We start from the raw sequence: 23,516 nt of genomic DNA, 5'->3' as shown, positions 1-23,516 counted from the left end.
TCAGTGTCCAACCATTGAGACCTCCCAGCTCTGCAGCATTAGCTGACTTGGTGCTGGCGGCTGGGACAGGCCGGGGCCACCGGACTCCACTGGTTCAGTTCAGTTTAGTCGCTCACTCACGTCCGACTCTTTGCAACCCCATGGACTGCAGCACGCCTGGCCTCCCTGTCCATCACCAACTCCCAGAGCTTACTCAAACTCATCTCCATTGAGTTGGTGATGCCATCCAGCCATCTCATCCTCTGTCATCCCCTTCTCCTCCCGCCTTCAATCTTTCCCAGCATCAGGGTCTTTTCAAATGAGTCAGTTTTTTGCTTCAGGTGGCCAAAGTATTGGAGTTTCACCTTCAAAATCAGTCCTTCCAATGAACACCCAGGACTGATCTCCTTTAGGATGGACTGGTTGGATCTCCTTGCAGTCCAAGGGACTCTCAAGATTCTTCTCCAACACAACAGTTCAAAAGCATCAATTCTTCAGTGCTCAGCTTTCTTTATAGTCCAACTCTTACATCCATACATGACTACTGGGAAAACCATAGCTTTGACTAGACAGACCTTTGTTGGTAAGGTACTGTCTCTGCTTTTTAATATGCTGTCTAGGTTGGTCATAACTTTTCTTCCAAAGAGCAAGCATCTTTTAATTTCATGGCTGCAGTCACCATCTGCAGTGATTTTGGAGCCCAAAAAAATTGTCACTTTTTCCACTGCTTCCTCATCTATTTGCCATGAAATGATGGGACCAGATGACATGATCTTAGTTTTCTGAATGTTGAGCTTTAAGTCAACTTTTTCACTCTCCTCTTTCACCTTCATCAAGAGAGTCTTTAGTTCTTTGCTTTCTGCTGTAAGGGTGGTGTCATCTGCATATCTGAGGTTATTGATATTTCTCCCAGCAAGCCTGAGTCCAGCTTGTGCTTCATCCAGCCTGGCATTTCACATGATGTACTCTGCATATAAGTTAAATAAGCAGAGTGACAATATACAACCTTGATGTACTCCTTTCCCGATTTGGAACCAGTCTGTTGTTCCATGTTCAGTTCTAACTGTTGCTGCTTGACCTGCATACAGATTTCTCAGACAGCAGGTCAGGTGGCCTGGGAATCCCATCTCTTTAAGAATTTTCCACAATTAACTGTGATCCACACAGTCAAAGGCTTGGTGTAGTCAATAAAGCAGAAGTAGATGTTTTTCTGGAACTCGCTTGCTTTTTCGATGATCCAGCAGATGTTGGCAATTTGATCTCTGGTTCCTCTGCCTTTTCTAAATACAACTTGAACATCTGTAAGTTCACAGTTCACGTACTGTTCAAGCCTGGCTTGAAGAATTTTGAGCATTACTTTGCTAGCATGTGAGATGAGTGCAATTGTGTGGTAGTCTGAGCATTCTTTGGCATTGCCTTTCTTTGGGATTGGAATGAAAATCCAATCAGGACTTTTCCAGTCCTGTGGCCACTGCTGAGTTTTCCAGATTTGCTGGCATATTGAGTGTAGCACTTTCACAGCATCATCTTTTAGGATTTGAAATAGCTCAACTGGAATTCCATCACCTCCACTAGCTTTGTTCGTAGTGATGCTTCACAGGGCCCACTTGACTTTGCACTCCAGGATGTTTGGTTCTAGGTGAGTGATCACACCATTGTGGTGATCTGGGTCATGAAGATCTTTTTTGTATAGTTCTTCTGTGTATTCTTGCCACCTCTGCCACCTCTTCTTAATATCTTCTGCTTCTGTTAGGTCCATACCATTTCTATCCTTTATTGTGCCCATCTTTGCATGAAGTGTTCCTTTCAGAAGTGCAGAAGATGAGGAAATGACATACTCTTCCAAGTGGGACCCACCACACCTTGTGGACCAAAATCCAGGACTGGTAAACATCACTCCTTGCCTAGCCAGTGCCCATGGGAAGCATCCCCTATAGACGACAGCAGTTTCCTGCTAAGCCTGGTAACTCCTTCCCAATCCCTCTCCATCTAGCACCAAGAATGAAACCTGTTTATCAGGTTCAGGTCCAAGTGTTATGCAAGCTAGCTCCTTACACCTGGATACCTGGAATCAGGAAGGCCAGACATCCAAATGATGCATGTGTGCATGCATGCAAAGTCACTTCAGTCCTGTCCGACTCCGTGTGACCCTTATGGACTGCAGCCCGCCAGGCTCCTCTGTCCATGGGATTCTACAGGCAAGAATACTGGAGTGGGTTGCCATGCCCTCCTCTAGGGGATCTTCCCAACCCAGGGATAGAACCCACATCTCTAAAACCTCCTGCACTGGCAGCCGGGTTCTTTACCACTAGCACCAGCTGATGGTAGGCACTTTTTTCTTCTCACATGGATGTAGTTGTTGTTCAGTTGCTAAGACACGTTGGACTCTTTGCGACCCCATGGACTACAGCACACCAGGCTTCCCTGTCCTTCACTATCTCCTGGAGTTTGCTCAGACTCATGCCCATTGAGGTGGTGATGCCAGAGGGTGGACATTTTGTCCAATAGAATATCTTTCTCAAGCTGACAACTGGTCCCTCTGAACCTCCTGTGCTGTCTTTCAAGTGCGATAAAGCACCTGACCTCCCAGCTTGGGCCCTCGCTACTGTGTTCCTCGCAAGGGGCCATACCTGCTTACCTGCAGATGGTAAGTGGGCTCCATGAAAGACCCATCAAGGCTGTAGCAATCATTTTTCTCTTAAAAACAGCTAATAGGAAACTAGCTCTCCCTCACACTGGGGATGGGGGTGGGGGAGTGCGGTGATCAAGTCATCCTGTCCAGAAGATTAGGTTTTGATTTGCTGGGTTCCCTTTCCTTCATCTTTAAGGCAACATGAACCCAGAGGCATCTGAGTTATGTCGCCATAAGCCTGGCTAAGTGTTATTAGTAAGTATCTTGAAGGCAAGGGCCAAGGTGTTGTAAATACCTCTGCTGATTCCTGCCAAGCACCCAGCGCATCCTGCACACAGTGGGTGAGCTGACAAAGCTGCAGGTTTACTACCTAATTAGCATAAGTTAAGTATCATCTACTTTCTGAAAAGTACACATTATGTTTAGATTGCAAGTGAAATTATGGAGTCAACTAAAATCTGAACTGATCAACGCACACCCTGTGATTTCAGCTGTTTAGAAGAGCTGAGCTTGACAAAAGAAGCAAAAAAGGCCCACTAACAACCAGAACACAGGCCAAACACTCCCACACTAAGATGTGTAGACTTATCAGTAGGGAATGCCTCTAGTTACTCTCTTAGAGCTTATTTACTCCAACTCTACAAACAACTCTAATGAGCTCAGAAGTGCCTCATCTGCACATAGTAGTACATTAGGAAAAGCATATTTAAGGGCGCGTATATCTGAAAGTGGGGACATTGGCAGCAATAGGAGTGAGCTGGGAGCAAGGTCAGAGAAAGAAAAACCACACTAAGCCTTGTAATTCCAAACAGCACAGTTTGGAGATATTTGACATAGGAGAAGTAATTCTGCAAACCATCAGAGCCCATCTTACAGAGGTCATTTTAGTACAGTGAAGCATAACAATGATGTTGAATCATTTGTTAAAGGCAAATTAAATTATGTTTTTCTTCTAAAGAAGGGGAGAAGGATGTAATTCATTCCAGAATTTTAAAATTCAAGATAGCACATTTTTTAAAGATATTTTGGCAATTAAAGGGATGAGCTTTTTTTAAAGATAGCTTTTTTAATATACAATTCTATTTATTTATGGCAGTGCTGGGTCATCATTGCTGTGTGGGCTTTTTTCTAGTTGCAGAGAGCGGGAGCTACTCTCTCTTGGCACTGCGCAGGCCTCTCATTGGGGTGGCTTCTCTTGTTGCGAAGCACAGGCTCTAGAGCACAGGCTCAATAGTTGTGGCGTGTGGGCTTAGTTGTTCTGTGGCATGTGGGATTTTCCCGAATCAGGGATCGGGAGACACAATGCATGTGTCTCCTGCAATGGCAGGTGGATTCTTTACCAATAAGCCACCAGGGTAGCTCAGGGATAAGCTTTGATCATCAGGAAAAATTAATAAATATGTAGGATAGTTTTGCCCTGACGATGTTTAAATGTGGCATCACTACAATAAGAGCAGACACCAATGCTGGGGTTGAACTGAACCTGTAGGGGTAGACAGAATGGACCCTAGGGGTCTGGGCAGAGAGAAAAGTTGACACAGGCCTTGGGTGTCAATGTGTATTGACAAACACTGAAACAAACCCTAAAATGAATACAGCACCACAGGCCTTCAGAAGACAGCCTGCCTTTCTTATCCATGATGGATGGTCTCACACAGGGACTGGAGCAACCCACTCTAGGGGCCATCACTGTGCTATTTTTGTTTGCTTGCTTTTTGTTTTTCATTCAGCAGTGCTTTAACAGGTGGCCGAAAGGCAGGTTTGGGTGTGCATATTCAGGTTCAGCTGGTTGCTGCCCCTCTTTGGTCTAGGCTGGGCCAAGTCGACTGTGCCATAAACTCCTACTTGTATAAGGAAGAAACCAGGGCACTGCGACAAGACAGTCTTCAGCTGCAGACATGCAGAAAGTTTTCAGATCTACATGCAAAGTAGTTCTGTCCTGGGTTTCTAATGCTTCTTTTTCTGGTATTGCATCTAAAATTCTTATAGGATTTTAAAGTTGAAAGGCACAAACTCGGTAAAGGCTTTGGAGTTGGGAAGATGCAGGTCTGGATGCTGGATACATCATAGGAACAACAATAATATCTACATGATGGGTCTTGTGTAGATTAAGACAACATAAATAGAACATCTAACATGGTGTCTGGCACAGAGAAAATACTCAAAAATTGACAGTTAATATAAAAATGTATTTGATTAAGGGTGCCCTCCAGGAAGAGGTGGAATCTGACTGAAAGTGGTTCCCAGACATCTCTGTCAAAGGAAATCACCACCACCACCACCACCAGCCCCCCAACCCCAGTCCCCTCCACCTGCCACTGTCTCTTCTAAAGGCTAACTTTCGACAGCTGGCTGGTGAGAGGGGGCCTGAGACGACACAACACTCAGTCTTAGCCTCACATTCATTTTCTCCCTGAAGTGTGTCAAGCAGGGAAAGTTGTGAGGGAATCAGCGAGGGTCTCACCGAATCAGCCCACTGGCTGGGGAGCTCGTTCTCTCCGGCGTAGGACATCCAGGCCTGGTTCCTATAGGACGAGGGGGGTGTCGGGATGAAGTAGCCGGTGAAACCAGGTCTGTTGGCAGCTGGGATGGCAAACACTGCTGGCACCGTATTACCTGGCATGGAGGAGACGGATGGGTGAGATTAAGCCAGCGCCTTGCCCACTGGGCTGACATCTGCACAAGCTCAGGGAAGCTAGGAAATAGGAGTATTCTGGCATTGGGGAAGGAGCTACTGGGTGGCGGAGGGCAACAGATCTCCACCTGCAGCCTCAGCCCCCGCTCACCTGCCCAGACAGTAGTAGAATCACCTGCTGAGACTCGGACCTGGCTTTCTAGAGAAGCGATGGCTCAACTCCCCTTGCTGAGCCCTCACCAACTCCCCCATCCCCATCCCACACCCCTGATCTGCTGGCAAGAGGAAATGACACCTTGGTGCCAGGGGTTTTCCTCCCAGAAGGATGGGTGTTCTTAAAGAGCCAAGAAGAGGAACCAAAAGGAATGGGTTTCATTGGTGGAATTTCTGGACACACTATGCTTCAATAAGTGTTGACAACTGGGTGTTTTAGCCTAAAACGAATGGTTTGATTAAAAGAAAAAACCCATTAGGGCATGTCCAAACCTCCATGGTCATTGTTTGTAATAGCGAAACACTGAAAACAACCAGTATGTCCCTCTTTAGGGGACAGGATAAACTGTGGCGTATCACATAATGGAATACCACATGGCAGTGTAAACAAATGAACTAGATCAATATGAGTGTAGCAACCTGGAGAACCCTTGCTAACAACGTTTAATCAAGAAAATAGTGCAACAGGAAAGGTATAGCTTGACATCACTTATGTACATTTAAAATATAGTGTAAGTAAGTGTTAGTCACTCAGTCGTGCCCTTGTAGCTTATTGGGTAAAGAATCTGCCTGCAGTGCAGGAAACCCGGGTTTGATCCCTGGGTTGGGAAGATCCCCTGGAGAAGGAAATGGCAACCCATTCCAGTATCCTTGCCTGGAAAATCTCATGGACAGAGGACGGAGGAACCTGGTGGGCTGCAGTCCATTGGGTCACATTTAAAATATATACAGCATTAATACAGTATTTTGTTGTAACATAGTGAAACGTTAACACCTAGGACTTAAGGACTACAATTACCTCTGGGGAGAAGGGGAATGAGTTGGGGGTAGACAGTTGTATCTGGAATGCTTTTTTTTTTTAAAGGTCTGAGGTCTGGAAAGATGTTAACATCCATCCTAACTGTAATAAATCTTAGTGTTTTGTCAGATTTCAGATATTGTAAACAAAAGCAGTAGCTCTTCCAGCCAGGGCTACAGGAGATCCAGAAATGCAGTCGCTTTGATCCCTGAGCCTGGCGGACAGGAGATGGGGGAGGCAAAGAACAGAGGTAGAGGGGGTGATGCTGGGGCAGGGCGCGGGCTTCTTCCAGGCTTTTCTCCTCTAGCCCACCTGAGTAATTTAAAGCCGACTGATCCAGCTGCGCCACGGACACGGGGCCTCGGGACACCTGCGCGAAGGAGGCGCTGTCGTGCAGCTGGGCGGGCTCGGGCCCCGCGGACTCGGCCATCCTAGTCTTGCTGCCGACGTCCGAAGTGGACCTAGGCGGGGAGAGAGGCCGCCTTAGCCGCCTGCCGGGCCCGCGGCCCGCAGGGTGAGGCGGGGCTCCCGGGGCAGGCCACCGCCGGGGCAGGGGGGGAGCGCCTCGGCCTCCGGGCGACAGGGCTGCTGGGCCCTCGGGCCTGAGCTTGCAGCCCCCGGGCCCCCAAAGACAAAGGCGGCCTACACGCCCAGACCCGGAGCAGCCGTCGCGGTGGCCCGAGCTGGAGTCATTTCAGGCATTCAAGGCCCGCGCTCCCCTGTGGGTGACTCCTGTTTCTTGGGAGGAGAACACTTCATCTCCACAGAAACGTGAGCCAAGCAATTAGCACTGGGTCTTAGCTGGGGACGGTCAACCCGGCCGGCGATGACATCACCGGCAGCCAATGGAAAGGCTTCGTCTGGAGAGCCGCTGGAAGCAAGAAGCCCCAGGCTCCGGCAGCTCCGGCTGGGGTCTGCTCTCTGGAGCAGAAGCCTAGCGCTTGCTGAGTGTTATGAACGCGAGAACACGTTTTTGTTCCACAGGTAAGCAGAGAATCTGGCCCACTTAACACCCATTTCCACTTAGTGCTCAGAAAGCCAGGTAATAAGAGGGAGCTGGGGTGGGGACACCAGCCTCTCCCCCGAGTATAAAGGGTGCTTTAGCCAGCCTCTGTCTTCTGTTTGGCAGAGGCTCTCCGGCTTTCCTAAAATTCAGCTGGAAGGAGGCAAAGACAGCCACAGAGGGCGGCGGGCTGCCAGCCCACAGGGCCACCTTCTGCGCAAGGACGCAAGGGAGAAGGACAGGAGGCAGGGGTGTGAGTCCTAACTACCTCCTCTCTCTCAGCCCCAGTTTCCTTAAAGGGGAGGGTGACTCCATCTCAAAGGTTCCTCTCTGGTCCAACCCTCTGGGTTCCTATGGAGGGAGTGACCTCCTGATACTTGGCGAGGATGACAAATGGTGCAGAAGGATATGAAAGGAGAAATAAGAAGTAGGTGCAGGCCCTCAGCAAATGTAGCATGACTCACTGATGACAAGCTCCTCCAATTCAGAACCCTCAGGAGTAACTGCTCCCCAGGGAGGGTCAGACACAGGCTATGAGGATGAAACGCCACGGGAGGCGGGTGGCGGGGGACCAGGACTCTTTCTCCTTTTCTCACTCCCACAGCTCTGGCTTCTCACGTGCTGTTTCTCGGCATCAGCTACTCCTTTGGAAAACCATCCTGGGAAAATCCCTGGATTCTGCTCCGCATACGTGGCCACCTTTGAGGACTCCCAGAGCCTCTGAGATCATTGAGGCCTTTGCTTTCATTTGATAGATAAGGAAAGAGGAGCCAGACAGGTGAGACATCGTGCCTGGGGTTACACAGCAGGCTACAGGCCGGTAAGGTGGAACCCTGGTCTGCTGTTCCCACCCCCCAACTCTGAGCTTGACTGGGGCCAAAGGGTGATGCCTACACACAGTTCAGCATCCTAAACTGCTGGACATGAACGGAGGGTTGTTTCTGAGGAAAACTCATTTCTTTTCACCATTTTCACAAAGTTCAGACCTGTGGCCTACATAGAGCGTGATGAGTATTTTGGGAAAGGCCAGGGCAGTAGGAAGGCCAGGGCAGTGGCCCCCATGGACCCCAAGGCACAGTATCTCTCCCAGCCCTGGATATATTGACTATTCCAATCTCCCCCAGTGCTCTTGGCTGTTGTTTCCCGTCTATATTTAAGGCATGTGCTTTTTATAGTATTACAGAGCAAAGAGAATGCTGAATATATGCTTCCCAGCTGACCTGTCCAAGTTCATATACTTTCAGCCTCCCCATCTTGGAAGGCAAGAGTTAGGGCAGGAGCCCAGACACACCGCTCCCCAGTGGCTCTTGGACACCACCCCTCAGTAAAAAGGGGTCTTCTGACGCACACACCCTCAGGAGGTGCCCAGACTTGAGACAGCTGTTGTGATGGCCCAAACTGGAATAATTTTTAGATGCTCAATGTCAAGGCATGAGGTTTTCAGGGTCTGGGGCAGTTGACCTTGGGTTTTTTCAATTGTGGGTTCTACAGGACTTTCCATTTTCAATGGTAAGCAAGTAGGCCAACCCTCTGTGGCCTCCACTTCTTTCATGGCATTCAAGGTACCCTGGTCACATGGTGATGCACCCCCCCGAGAGGGGCAGGGCATGAAGGAAATATGTCAGGCCAGGGCTCATAGGACCAAACCCTCTGTAAATATCCCAAACACGGCAAAGAAAGGAATGTGTTACCGCCTGAGAGAAGCGACAGCCACAGGGCCCGTCCGCGGAGGCACAGGTGGAGGGGGAGAGCCCATGACCATTTCAGGAAGCTGGGAAAACCTGTAGGCCTGCGAGAGAGAGGAGCAAGCAGGGAGACACGTGTTAATATCTGGTGCTCATCAACACACAGGTTCTTCTTACTTAAAAGGGAAGCAGACTTCCAAGGGTTAGACTTTCCTTCTTTCCTCAAACGTCCCCCTTCCATCACCCTGAACATGTTCCCAGTCCCTCTTCTGTCTCATCTACCCCACTCTTCCTGTTGGTGGGCCCTTGCAGTCACAGAGTCCTTCAGCTGGTCTTAGAATCCGCCAAGCTGTTTCCCGCCTTGGGCTTCCCCAGGAATGTTTCTCTCCTGGCTCTTCCCATGGCTCCTTTCTTCATCCAGCCCCATATCCCCTTGGAGCTCCATATTCTGTTTTATTTTTTTATCATAGCAGTTGTCACTCTGGTATTATATCATTGCTTATTTATTATTTAACAAGACTGTAATGAGGGCAAGGGATTTGTTGTCAGCTGTATCTTCACGCCTGGAACAGTGCCTGTTATATCCTGGATGGGCAATAAATATTAGATAAAGAATGAATCATTGATTGTGCTTGTTTTCTTACTCATGGAAAGCAGGTTTCGTGGGGGTAAGCAATGGATTTGGAGTCAGGAAGTATGGGTGGCTGCTACTGCTGCTGCTGCTAAGTCGCTTCAGTCGTGTCCGACTCTGTGCAACCCCATAGATGGCAGCCCACCAGGCTTTGCCGTCCCTGGGATTCTCCAGGCAAGAACACTGGAGTGGGTTGCCATTTCCTTCTCCAATGCATGAAAGTGAAAAGTGAAAGTGAAGTCGCTCAGTCGTGTCTGACTCTGTGCGACCCCACGGATGGCAGCCCACCAGGCTCCTCCATCCATGGGATTTTCCAGGCAAGAGTACTGGAGTGGGTTGCCATTGCCAAGTATGGGTGGAGGTTTGCTAATAGACTTTCTGTCCCTAAACAAGTCAGATGACTTCTCTGGCCCTCAGTGTCTTCTGCTGAGATGGAGACAAGGATGCTTTGCTCAGAGGGGTGGATGCAAAGAAGATCAGGCCAGGCAGTGTACGTGTAAGTGTTTTATGATCCATAAAGCACTATTTAAAGATAAGGGTTCAAAACTGTCAAGTGAAGATTGTAATCAACTCGGGAGAGGAGAAAAGAAAAATGGTCAGAGATAGGACCAGCAAGCCAGACCACAGCCTCTGAGCAGGAGAAAATCTCGGAATGCTCTCTGCAAAGACAAAGTGTGGCTTGTGCTGCTTATTCATTTTTTTCTATAGGTATCATGTCCTGCCATATCTCTTAAGGAACAAGATGATAGGGCTTTAAACCTGAAGGTATCCAGACAAAAGGTAGCAGGAGAGAGAATCCATAAACAGGATTCTTTAAAATGAATGAGGGCTTTTCCCTCCAGCATTATGGGCATCCCACATGGCACAGTGGTGAAGAATTCACCTGCCAATGCAGGAGATGAAAGAGATGTGAGTTCGACTCCTGGAGTAGGAAATGGCAACCTGCTCCAGTATTCATGTCTAGAGAATCCCATGGACAGAGGAGCCTAGGGGGTCACAAAGAGTCAAACATGACTGAGCGACTGAGCACACACACATTATGGCAGACTACCTACTCATAAGGGCCAACCCACTAAATAAGTAGATCCTAGGTAAAACATGGCTTTTAATGCATGCTGGAGTTGCAAGATGTAAGGAGATCTTAAGGATTCCCACCCACTATCCACCCTTTCCCTTCCACATCATAGCAAACTAAAAACTGTGAGCTGAAATCAGAGGCGGAAACAATGAGTAGTAAACAAATACGAAAGGTGAGATTGCCTGGAAAACAAATGCCATATTGGCAATCAATTAAGAGATCAAGCCTTGGATAGGGCAAGGTGAGGCAGGTAAAACCGGGACCCTTACAGCCAACCTAGGCTCTCCTTTGGATTCAGTCATTCACGCTCTGTGGACATGTCAGTCCCTCTGCGCCTTATTTTTGTATTACTTATTTTCCTTGTGAAATAAGCCACTGAAATACTTCGTGGATTTCCACAAAAAAACATTTCTTTAGCCATGAAACCATTCTGACACAGCCCGAATACATAACCAAATCAAAGCGGAACTGCTCTGAAGTTGAGGGTAGGGATGCCCTGGTGAGTCTGACCCTTTGCTTACCTGCACGATGGCACCTGGGGACTCCCTGAACCCTATGGTTTTGCAGAGTTTGAAAATCATTGTCCTTCCTGCTTGGCATTCCACTATTATCAACAAACCAACAAGTAAGGACATGCCTTTCCCCAAACAGAGAAAGAGGTGTCTAGCCCCTCATCTCTCTTCTGGCTTCTCCTGTTATCAGGAGAGGAGACAGACAACTTATTTTTATCCTTGGTTCTGGAAGGTATACTCTGTAGTCAACAGTTTTCCAGCCAAGAAAATGCATTCAGTGTTTCTGTCTTGTAACAGTTAACCAAAGAATTGATTAAAAGTTCTGAATTTTTGACAAGTACCAAGGGAATTTCCTTCTTTGGATGATTTTTTCCAGGTACAAAGCAAGCCTGCAAAGGAGAGCAAGGTCTCCTTTGGTCTGTACCCTTGGCGCTCCTGGGCAGCTACAGGGTCACATGAAAAGCAGAAAGGTCACCTGTGCCCTGGGCTGAGGATTCCCCCCAGCAGTGTCTTCCTCCCTTCCCCTGTGCAGTTCCCCCATGGGTCCAAGTCCTCCTGGATTTGCATTCTGGCTCCTTTTCCATTACTCCCTAACCTAACTCCCTGCCAGCTGCCTTGTGACTCAGATCTCACTGGAAGCTATTGTTCAAAACTGTTACCTTGTTCCAGGTTTCTAGTTCCGTGACAGTGGGCGTGAGGGCCCCAGTCTGGCACCCAAGGACACCATCTATTGGGATCCCTGTCCTCTGGCTAGTAAGGAGATCAGACACTCAGAACTGAAGGCAGGCTTTATAAATAGCTCTCAGGTCCTCCCGGGTGGAAGAAGCCTGGATGTAACAAGAAGAGGCCACTCTTTGAGCTCAGAAGTTTGGTTGTAAAAGTAGAAGGGACGGTGACCACAGTCTGCTCAGGTTCCTGGTCCCGATGTCCTTGGGCAGGGGGTGAGGGGGTGAGTCAGGGCCATTCTTTCTAGCAAACCCAGTGGAGAACGAGCTCAGGTGAGACTCCCTGTGTGCTGGACTCTCCTTGTGCACGTGCATCCATCCAGAGGGGAGATCTGGTCAAGATCGACCTTAGCAGGGGGTAGCACTAGAGCGGTGAGGTCAAAGGGGGCAGCCTGCAGTTGGAGGAACAGATCAGGGTCTCAGGCTTTGCACTGGTGGGAGAGTGAGGACTCACAGGCCAAAGCCACCTACTCTAGTTGGAGACCACTGTCCAGGGCCAGCCAGTCAGCCCCAGACCAGAGCGGATATGCCAGTTTTTCCATTCCTGCTGACAATGCTGGCTTCCACTGCATGGCGCCCCTTCCACCGCACTGCAAATACTGCTCAGCGCAGCCTGTGTCTCCCTAAGGCCCATGCAGCTATAAATAACTTTACACCCTATTGCACGAAGTAGAATCTTCCAGAGGATAGTTCTTATTTAGTTGAAAACTGAGGGCGTGGTAACTGAAGACAGTTACCTTGGTGAAAATGCAGTGTTGATCTTGATCTCTCAGCTTACCAGGAGTTACTGAGAGCAACACGAGGCTCTCAAGGCCCTGGGACTCATAGAAGGTTCGAGCTGGAAAGAGCAGGAGACACCAAGACCTCACTCCTTACCTTAACACAGAGGGAAAGGAAACCCAGAGAAGTGAACTGACTTGCCCAGAATCACACAGCCAGTTTAAGGGCACTGTCTCAAAATTCTGAGCCGAGGGCGTGGTGCAGAGCGTGTGGGTTTGGAGTCAGACAAAACTGGAATTGAAACCTGGCTTGACCTTTACCCAGTGCTTGACCTCAAGTAACTTACCTCTCTGCACCTGTTTTCTCATTAGGTAATTAAAAGACGCTTACTCCTTGGAAGGAAAGTTATGACCAACCTAGATAGTATGTTAAAAAGAAGAGACGTTACTTTGCCAACAAAGGTCCATCTAGTCAAGGCAATGGTTTTTCCAGTGGTCATGTATGGATGTGAGAGTTGGAATGTAAAGAAAGCTGATCGCCAAAGAATTGATGCTTTTGAACTGTGGTGCTGGAGAAGACTCTTGAGAGTTCCTTGGACTGCAAGGAGATCCAACCAGTCCATTCTAAAGGAGATCAATCCTGGGTGTTCATTGGAAGGACTGATGCTAAAGCTGAAACTGCAATACTTTGGCCAACTCATGCGACGAGTTGACTCACTGGAAAAGACTCTGATGCTGGGAAAGGTTGGGGGCGGGAGGAGAAGGGGACGACAGAGGATGAGATGGCTAGATGGCATCACCGACTCGATGGACATGAGTTTGAGTGAACTCCGGGAGTTGGTGATGGACAGGGAGGCCTGGCTTGTTGTGATTCATGGGGTCACAAAGAGTCGGACATGACTGAGCGACTGAACTGAACTGAAGTGAATGAAAGTAACGGGATCATACCCCCATTTCAAAGGCTGTTTAAAAGACTCATTTTATACGTTGATGTGATGTCTAGCACAGTAAATGGGTACTCAGTAAATGATACGCTCTTCCTTCTGAGACAAGATGATATTTTGATACAGTAATTGTAGTAACCAAGACCTTGCCACCACAGTTCCTTGAATCCAGGGCCCTTCCCCTGCCCCAAGAACATCTTGCCTTCCTGTCCCAGGGAACGAAGTCCACTATCACTAAAGATGGCCCAAGAACCAACTCTTCCTGGCATTTCATAAGCTAAAGCTATTAAAATGCAAGAGTTTAGGATTTTGAATATCAAAAACCTAAGCCCTTAAAGCACTCAAAGCTGATGCCAAAACGAGCTTTGAAAGAAGTGAGGTACCTTTAGAGCAGCGGTCCCTAAGCTTTTTGACACCCCGGACCTGCTTCATGGGATACAATGCTTACATGGAACTGGGGAGGGGGGTGGTTTCAGGATGATTGAAGCATATTACATTTATTGGGCACTATATTTCTATTATTATTACATCAGCCCCACCTCAGATCATAAGGCATTAGATCCTGGAGGTTGGCAATCCCTGGTTTAGACCACTCTGCCCCTGTATTAGGCAAAGACCCTTAAGAAAAGAAGAGCAGAGCTTAGATGCTAATGAGTCTGGAGAAGGGGCTCTGTGTCCCATCTCAGTCTGGGAGAAGAAGGGATGGAGAGGTAGAGGAGAGAATAAATAGAAGGAAGATGCTAGAGAGGGGAGAGGGGCAAGGGTGTGTGTGTGTGTGTGTATAAATAAAAAGAAGATGCTAGAGGGGAGAGGGGCAAGGGGGTGTGTGTGTGTGTGTGTGTATAAATAAAAAGAAGATGCTAGAGAGGGGAGAGGGGCAAGGGTGTGTGTGTGTGTGTGTGTGTGTGTGTATAAATAAAAAGAAGATGCTAGAGAGGGGAGAGGGGCAAGGATGTGTGTGTGTGTGTGTGTATAAATAAAAAGAAGATGCTAGAGAGGGGAGAGGGGCAAGGGTGTGTGTGTGTGTGTGTGTATAAATAAAAAGATGCTAGAGAGGGGAGAGGGGCAAGGGTGTGTGTGTGTGTGTGTGTGTGTGTATAAATAAAAAGAAGATGCTAGAGAGGGGAGAGGGGCAAGGGTGTGTGTGTGTGTGTGTGTATAAATAAAAAGAAGATGCTAGAGAGGGGAGAGGGGCAAGGGTGTGTGTGTGTGTGTCTGTGTGTGTGTGTGTGTATAAATAAAAAGAAGATGCTAGAGAGGGGAGAGGGGCAAGGGTGTGTGTGTGTGTGTGTGTGTATAAATAAAAAGAAGATGCTAGAGGGGGAGAGGGGCAAGGGTGTGTGTGTGTGTGTGTGTGTGTGTATAAATAAAAAGAAGATGCTAGAGAGGGGAGAGGGGCAAGGGTGTGTGTGTGTGTGTGTGTATAAATAAAAAGAAGATGCTAGAGAGGGGAGAGGGGCAAGGGTGTGTGTGTGTGTGTGTATAAATAAAAAGAAGATGCTAGAGAGGGGAGAGGGGCAAGGGTGTGTGTGTGTGTGTGTGTGTGTGTGTGTGTGTGTAAAAGACAGAGGGAGAGAGAGGAGAGGCAGAAGGGAGAGAGAAGTCCGGAGAGAGCTTGTAAGCAGGAGGACCAGGAAACAGCTGTGCTGTGTGTGTGTGTGTGTGTGTGTGTTTGTGTCTTGTAAGCAGGAGGACCAGGAAACAGCTGTGCTCTCCCCAGACTAACACCTGCAGCCCAAGCAGAAAGGAGCACTTCTCAGAGGTGCCACCCAGAGAAGTTAGATGAGAATAAAATGAGACCAAGCACTGAAGCTTTCTTCACACTCTGACCATGCTTTGCACCATGGAGGCACCCACCCCTACTACACACACACACACACACACACACACACTAAGCTTAATCAGAGATGGGGAGGGAGGCCCTGGACACACACACACACACACACACACACACACACACACTAAGCTTAATCAGAGATGGGGAGGGAGGCCCTGGACACACACACACACACACACACACACACACACACACACTAAGCTTAATCAGAGATGGGGAGGGAGGCCCTGGACACACACACACACACACACACACACTAAGCTTAATCAGAGATGGGGAGGGAGGCCCTGGACTGAGACTGAGCTTCTGGCACTAGAACAACATTACAGAGAAACAGTTACCTGTCTTGCTCACCTGAGTTTGTGAGCTGAGCTACATATTCCTCCCCTCCCTCCCTCTCTCCCTTTCTACGCAGCATCCCTGTACAAAATGTGATTTTTACTCACTTGAATGATTTCTCGAAGCCTGAGGGGATATGCATTTGCCAGACACTGGGCACGCTGTTGGTTTTCAAGGGGGATTCCTTGGGGCAGTCCATAGGCAAAGATCTCCAACCCAGGATGTCCCAGGTAATAAAGAGTGACCTACCTTCACAGACTCTGGGAGTTGCAACACCCCATTGTTGGCAGCTAGCATAACTGACTCCATCTTGGGCCTGTTCAGTTCCTCCTGTCCTTCCATTGACCCTACCTAGGACTGTACCGCATGGTAAATCACTTCTGTGCTGTCAAGGGCTTTGTAGTTAATAGATATTATCTAATGATCACTAGGTTCCAGGTGGCCTCTATGCTCTGCTACTCTCCAGTGATAAAGGCTTTCATGATGTAGTCCCTGCACCCATAAGACTAATTACCCATCATAAATCTTGACTTAGGGATGCACTCCTTGACTCCTTGTCTCCCAAACCCTAGGTTAATTATAAAACTGTCCCATCAGCCCCTCTGCAGTGTTGAGCGCAGCTGCTAATGCTTCTGGATCGCCCCCTGCCCCATCCTACCATGGACGTAAGTTACCCTATAATACTGATCCATTGATTACATGGAACTGCCTCATTTTCGGTCTCCAGATACCTCCTCGGTTTGCTAGGTTCCCTCCATCCTTGAAAACCATTCAGCACTGCCTAGGGTAGACCTCTTCTGTTGTTCCAACTTCACCAAACTGCCAATGACTTTTATGCAAGAACTAACATTGAACCCCTCCCCTGCTACTTCCTGCCCCACCAAGCCTGGCTGGATGGGAGCTCAAAATAGATTCAAATTAGTTTTGGAGAAACACAAGAAATGTTTAACATTTTTTGAACCCAAGTGCTGTGGATGTAAATTCCTGCCTGATATGCCTGGTTATCTCATCATTAAGAAAGTTTAAGAAGGGGTCTTTTGTTTTATTTTTGAGGGGAGAGGAGGAAAACAGGCTATAAGCTTCTCGATTCTATCTTAATAGAGATGTCTCTCTTACAAGGGCTATGATAGGAATGAACAAAACCCCATCCAACTGGGTAGGCTTCCTTATAAGAAGAGCACACTCTGAAGTTTAGATCTGAGTTCTCATCAGAGCCTGGGACAACGTTCTGGCTTACGTGGCCAGAGGGTGGAAAGAACATGGGCTTAGAAGTTAGAGAGCCCTGGGTTCCAACCCCAGTTCTGTCCTGTGTCACCTTGGGCAAGTTTCTGTACTTCTCCAGGTCTCAGTTTCCCAGGAAGTACATGGGGGATAGTAATGGTGACTTCATGGGGTGGTGGTTAGATCAGAAGAGACAATGTGCGTGTATGCTAAGCTGTGTCTGACTCTGTGTGACCTCACAGACTGTAGCCCACCAGACTCCTCTGTTCCTGGGATTCTCCAGGCAAGGATTCTAGAATGGTTGGCATGCCCTCCTCCAGAGGATCTTCCAAACCCAGGGACTGAACCTGCGTCTCCTGTGTCTCCTACAATGCAGGCGGATTCTTTACCACTAGTAACACCTGGGAAGCCCTAGAAGAGACACGAGCACTTAGCCTAATATCCTATTCAGTGGGAGCTCCACAGATAGCAGCTGTTGTTATTATCACTGTTAGTTACATTTGTAAGGCCTCTAGCGGGGAAGATGTTTTCACCCTGCTGCCTTTCTTGAAGGGCTTCCTGGGTAGCTTAGTAGTAAACAATCTGCCTGCAGATGTAGGTGACACAGGAGATGAGGGTTCGATTCCTGGGTCAGGAAGATCCCTGGAGAAGAAAATAGAAACTCCAGTATTCTTGTCTGGAAAATTCCATGGAGAGAGGAGTCTGGTGGGCTACAGTCAATGGGGTCACAAAGAGTCGGACACAACTGAGCATGCACACATATCTTTCTCGGTATCCCCTACTCTGACACCAACAGGAAGGCTATAGGATGTGTTCATTCTACTTGGCAGAGACCCATTATGGCCGCTAGAAAAATTGGATTGGTCATTAGGTGTCAAGTCCAATTTCTTCACAGATTCAAGGGGTAAAATATGATCAAGAGTCTCCTGAACTGAGGTGCAGGAATCCCCAGCTGCCAGCAATAACCTTTTCCATGATATAAATGCCATCAGCCTGGCCGAATGCATTTAGAACCAGCAACTTCCAATTATCCTCCAGTAGAGCTTGGAGCACTTCCTTTTTGGAAGCTGAAAAGTAATCATAGTTATCATTCTAAATTGCCACCTTGCCCATTGATTTCCACATTATCATAGCACAAGAGGGCTTGGCAAGAACGTGGGTTAAGAATTATCATTGCTACTGTGTATTGTTAGCCATTTCTCTTTTCATTAAAATAAGGACCTCATGTGTTGTTGGCAAAAGGAAGCCTTAACAATGAAAAAACTGCCTTTGATATTCAGTTTGACGGATCATCTCTCTGCTGTGTTATTTCTCAGTCCACTTCCCTTCTTTGGTGGCTTCATTTTTTCAAAGTATATAATGCTAACGTTTCTGCCTTTCTTGGCACAACTGCCAATCCTGAATTACAGCAAACAGAACCATCTAAACTTTCATATTCCCACAATGACATTTTTAGATGGTTTTGTTAAATTGAGGCATATGGATGTGGGTTGTGGCATCTTCTGGCCTGTCATTGGAAGACTCATCCCAGTTTAAGTTTTTCTCTCTGAGATCCAAATCTGTTCACAGATCCCCAGAATCTGGCCTCCAGCTAGTGGGGCCCAGTCATTCCTGAGAATCATTTTTAAACAGAAGTGAGGCTTCCCTGAGCACCCAGAGCCTGCTCTTAAAAAGAGTATAACGGAGTAGAAGAAAAAGATGTCATCTCAGAAGTGTCAGGAAAAGGGAGATAAGCAGTGGAACCCAGTGGCAAAAAGAGAATATTTTTATAATAATGGCTACATTTATCCAGTAATTCCATGTACCAGGCTCCATACGAAGCACTCTGATTAAAATCCACTAACACCTGTTGGGTGCTAAGTGCCAGGACCGTGCTGAGCATTTTACATGAATTATCATCCTTTCCCCACTGCAGCTCTCTTTTCATCACCATTCTATGGCTAAAGAGACAGGAAGCTCAGAGTTACGGTCACCGGGTAAGGTCATGCAGTTGGTGAGTGCCACTCCACTCTGGGTAGAGGGAGAATTTGGGGATATGGTCAATGTCTGGAATGAGAAAGGATGAGTCAGTGAAACTGAAGTCAGTGTGGATCAGTGTAACAATGGGTACAAGTAGCCCTCCCCCAAAGAACAGCCACTTTATGTGGTAAGATTAGAGTGTTTTCAACATCTCAGTGAGCAAATCCCTTCTTTCCCCATAAAGAAGAGTACCAATTTAATGGGCAATTAGTTAAGAAAACTGTAATTGTGGAAACTGTAATACAACTGTCATGGGAAAGTATTTTAAAGTACCTGATTTGCAAGGCTCAGTGAGCATTTTTCTAACTCTTTCTGAAAAAAAGGGTATGTGGATTCTCATCTGATGGGAGCATGGCCAGTGGTGGCCCCAGAGTTGCTGGCACTCTTCTGAAAGTCAGTGCTTCTTGAACAGATCCAGCAAAGTTCCTGGATGGCAGAGGCAAACTCCTATTCCTGAGATCTGGGCATTGACTAAACTCTTCTATTTAACTTAAACATTGTATTATGGGGACTTCCCTGGTGGTCCAGTGGCTAAGAGTTTACACTCCCAAAGCAGGGGGCCCAGTTTCGATGTCTGGTTGGGGAACTAGATCCTGTATGCTGCAACAAAGACTCAGCACAGCCAAATAAATAGTGAATATTAAAATAAAATCCTTAAAACATTAAGAATTTTTCACTGTATTCCACCTATATCTCAGAAAAATGGGATGCAAAAAAGATGTCCCACCTTCACCTTATTTCCTTTACTGACTTTGCTGTCTCAGTTTGCATATCACAGGCTAAGAAAAATGACTCTAATCAACCAGTTTTCCTTCTGATAATGTCGTACTTTCCCTAAATTGGATTTTACTTAATGAAAGACCATAAGGTGAAGTCACTCAGTCATGTCCAATTCTGCAACCCCATAGACTGTGGCCTGCCAGGCTCCTCCATCCATGGGATTTTCCAGGCAAGAACACTGGAGTGGGTTGCCATTTCCTTCTCCAGGGGATCTTCCCAACCCAGGGATCAAACCCAGGTCTCCCTCACCGCAGGCAGACTCTTTACCATCTGAGCAACCAGGGAAGCCCAAAGTGAAAGTCGCTCAGTTGTGTCTGACTCTTTGCAACCCAATGGACCATACAGTCCATGGAATTCTTCAGGCCAGAATACTAGAGTGGGTAGCCTTTCCCTTCTCTAGGGGATCTTCCCAACCTAGGGATCACACCCAGGTTTCCCGCATTGCAGATGGATTTAAAGACAAACTCCTGCAGTGATGATGACCTCATCCAAGTACAGGTGTTCCTGCCCCAAAGGCTCAGTTTGAAATAAACTTTGGTCTCTCCTGATAAGAGTTTTATCAACCAGGAAAGGCTGGGCCAGAGACTGACATTCAAAGAGAAAGACTGAGGGGATTAGGAATAGTGTTAAGAGAAGACATCTCAGGGACCTGGTGAAGGAGGGAATCTGGAACAAAGAACAATAAGGAAGAACACAGCAGTGTGTAGATTAGATAGTTACATAGTAGAACAACAATTTATTAAGTGGTAAAATGGACTGGAATGGGTGAATTTAACTCAGATGACCATTATATCTACTACTGTGGTCACGAAGCCCTTAGAAGAAATGGAGTAGCCATCATGGTCAACAAAAGAGTTTGAAATGCAGTATGTGGATGCAATCTCAAAAAATGACAGAATGATCTCTGTTCATTTCCAAGGCAAACCATTCAATAATCACAGTAATCCAAGCCTACGCCCCAACCAGTAATGCTGAAGAAGCTGAAGTTGAATGGTTCTATGAAGGCCTACAAGACCTTATAGAAAGTGAAAGTGAAGTCACTCAGTCGTGTCCGACTAGTAGCGACCCCATGGACTGCAGCCCACCAGGCTCCTCTGTCCATGCGATTTTCTAGGCAAAAGTACTGGAGTGGCTTGTAGAACTAACACCCAAAAAAGATATCCTTTTATTATAGGGGACTGGAATGCAAAAGTAGGAAGTCAAGAAACACCTGATGTAACAGGCAAATTTGGCCTTGGAAAACAGAATGAAGCAGGGCAAAGGCTAATAGAGTTTTGCCAAGAGAACGCACTGGTCATAGCAAACACCTTCTTCCAACAACACAAGAGAAGACTCTACACATGGACATCACCAGATGGTCAACACCGAAATCAGATTGATTATATTCTTTGCAGCCAAAGATGGAGAAGCTGTATACAGTTAACAAAAACAAGACCGGGAGCTGACTGTGGCTCAAATCATGAACTCCTTATTGCCAAATTCAGACTTAAATTGAAGAAAGTAGGGAAAACCACTAGGTCATTCAGATATGACCTAAATCAAATCCATTATGATTATATAGTGGAAGTGAGAAATAGATTTAAGGGACTAGATCTGATAGACAGAGTGACTGATGAACTCAGGATGGAGGTTCGTGACATTGTACAGGAGACAGGGATCAAGACCATCCCCATGGAAAAGAAATGTAAAAAGGCAAAACGGCTGTCTGGGGAGGCCTTACAAATAGCTGTGAAAAGAAGGGAAGCAAAAAGCAAAGGAGAAAAGGAAAGAGATAAGCATTTGAATGCAGAGTTCCAAAGAACAGCAAGAAGAGATAAGAAAGCCTTCCTCAGTGATCAATGCAATGAAATAGAGGAAAACAACAGAATAGGAAAGACTAGAGATCTCTTCGAGAAAATTAGAGATACCAAAGGAACATTTCATGCACAGATGGGCTCAATAAAGGACAGAAATGGTATGGACCTAACAGAAGCAGAAGATATTAAGAAGAGGTGGCAAGAATACAGAGAAGAACTGTACAAAAAAGATCTTCACGACCTAGATAACCACGATGGTGTGATCACTCACCTAGAGCCAGACATCCTGGAATGTGAAGTCAAGTGGGCCTTAGAAAGCATCACTATGAACAAAGCTAGTGAAGGTGATGGAATTCCAGTTGAGCTATTTCAAATTCTGAAAGATGATGTTGTGAAAGTGCTGCACTCAATATGCCAGCAAATTTGGAAAACTCTCGGTGACCACAGGACTGGAAAAGGTCAGTTTTCATTCCAATCCCAAAGAAAGGCAATGCCAAAGAATGCTCAAACTACCGCACAACTGTGCTCATCTCACACGCTAGTAAAGTCATACTCAAAATTCTCCAAGCCAGGCTTCAACAATACATGAACCGTGAAATTCCAGATGTTCAAGCTGGTTTTAGAAAAGGCAGAGGCACCAGAGATCAAATTGCCAACATCCGCTGGATCATGGAGAAAGCAAGAGAGTTCCAGAAAAACATCTATTTCTGCTTCATTGACTATGCCAAAGCCTTTGACTGTGTGGATCACAATAAGCTGTGGAAAATTCTGAAACAGATAGGAATACCAGACCACCTGACCTGCCTCTTGAGAAACCTGTATGCAGGTCAGGAAGTAACAGTTTGAACTGGACATGGAACAATAGACGGGTTTCAAATAGGAAAAGGAGTACGTTAAGGCTGTATATTGTCACCCTACTTATTTAACTTATATGCAGAGTACATCATGAGAAACGCTGGGCTGGAAGAAGCACAAGCTGGAATCAAGATTGCCAGGAGAAATATCAATAACCTCAGATATGCAGATGACACCACCCTTATGGCAGAAAGTGAAGAAAAACTAAAGGGCCTCTTGAGGAAAGTGAAAGAGGAGAGTGAAAAAGTTGGCTTGAAGCTCAACATTCAGAAAACTAAGATCATGGCATCCGGTCCCATCACTTCATGGGAAATGGATGAAACAGCGGAAACAGTGTCAGACTTTATTTTTCTGGGCTCCAAAATCACTGTAGGTGGTGACTGCAGCCATGAAATTAAAAGATGCTTACTCCTTGGAAGGAAAGTTATGACCAACCTAGATAGCATATTAAAAAGCAGAGACATTACTTTGCCAACAAAGGTCCATCTAGTCAAGGCTATAGTTTTTCCAGTGGTCATGTATGGATGTGAGAGTTGGACTATAAAGAAAGCTGAGTGCCGAAGAATTCATGCTTTTGAACTGTGGTGTTGGAGAGGACTCTTAAGAGTCTCTTGGACTTCAAGGAGATCCAACCAGTCCATTCTAAAGGAGATCAGTCCTGGGTGTTCATTGGAAGGACTGATTTTGAAGATGAAACTCCAATACTTTAGCCACTCATGTGAAGGGTTGACTCATTGGAAAAGACTCTGATGCTGGGAGGGATTGGGGGCAGGAGAAGAAGGGGACAACAGAGGATGAGATGGCTGGATGGCACCACCCACTTGATGGACATGAGGTTGAGTGAACTCCGGGAGTTGGTGGTGGACAGGGAGGCCTGGCATGCTGCGATTCATGAGGTTGCAAAGAGTCGGACATTACTGAGCGACTGAACTGAACTAACTGTAGTGGTGATGTTGGAGGCTGGTGGTTGAAGTTATCAAAAGGCTCCACAAGCTCATAATTGTCCCAAATAGTCTACTGGAAAATGAAAGAAATAATACAATGGAGAGACAATATAACAGCAGAAGGCAGGTTAAGAACATGGGCTTTGTCACCAGATGGCCTGACTTTGGGT

At 46.8% G+C, this 23,516-nt stretch overlaps 1 protein-coding gene and 1 long non-coding RNA gene across 3 annotated transcripts in view; one reads left to right on the top strand and one right to left on the bottom strand.

Annotated features, from left to right (window-relative positions):
• The window catches only part of KIAA1549L (KIAA1549 like), a 315,219-nt gene that overhangs the window by 5,451 nt on the left and 286,252 nt on the right, over positions 1–23,516 (bottom strand). For both annotated transcript variants that reach the window (XM_088843233.1, XM_088843234.1), the window contains exons 18-20: positions 8,953–9,050; positions 6,571–6,719; positions 5,076–5,227 (exon numbers count right to left, since the gene is read on the bottom strand). In XM_088843233.1, coding sequence (XP_088699359.1) covers positions 5,076–5,227; positions 6,571–6,719; positions 8,953–9,050 — 399 coding nt within the window. The remainder of the gene's footprint in view (positions 1–5,075; positions 5,228–6,570; positions 6,720–8,952; positions 9,051–23,516) is intronic.
• LOC148775655 (uncharacterized) lies at positions 6,694–13,162 on the top strand. Its single transcript, XR_016039005.1, has 3 exons — positions 6,694–7,242; positions 7,866–8,039; positions 12,984–13,162. It is a non-coding gene; the product is annotated as an uncharacterized LOC148775655 (long non-coding RNA).

The sequence above is a fragment of the Moschus berezovskii genome, chromosome 14, assembly GCF_049115385.1.
Source record: "Moschus berezovskii isolate FMDL1 chromosome 14, NW_MosBer_1.0, whole genome shotgun sequence".
Classification (NCBI taxonomy): domain Eukaryota; kingdom Metazoa; phylum Chordata; class Mammalia; order Artiodactyla; family Moschidae; genus Moschus; species Moschus berezovskii.
The sequence above is the reverse complement of the archived record's forward strand: the minus strand, read 5'-3'. Positions and strand labels throughout refer to the sequence as shown.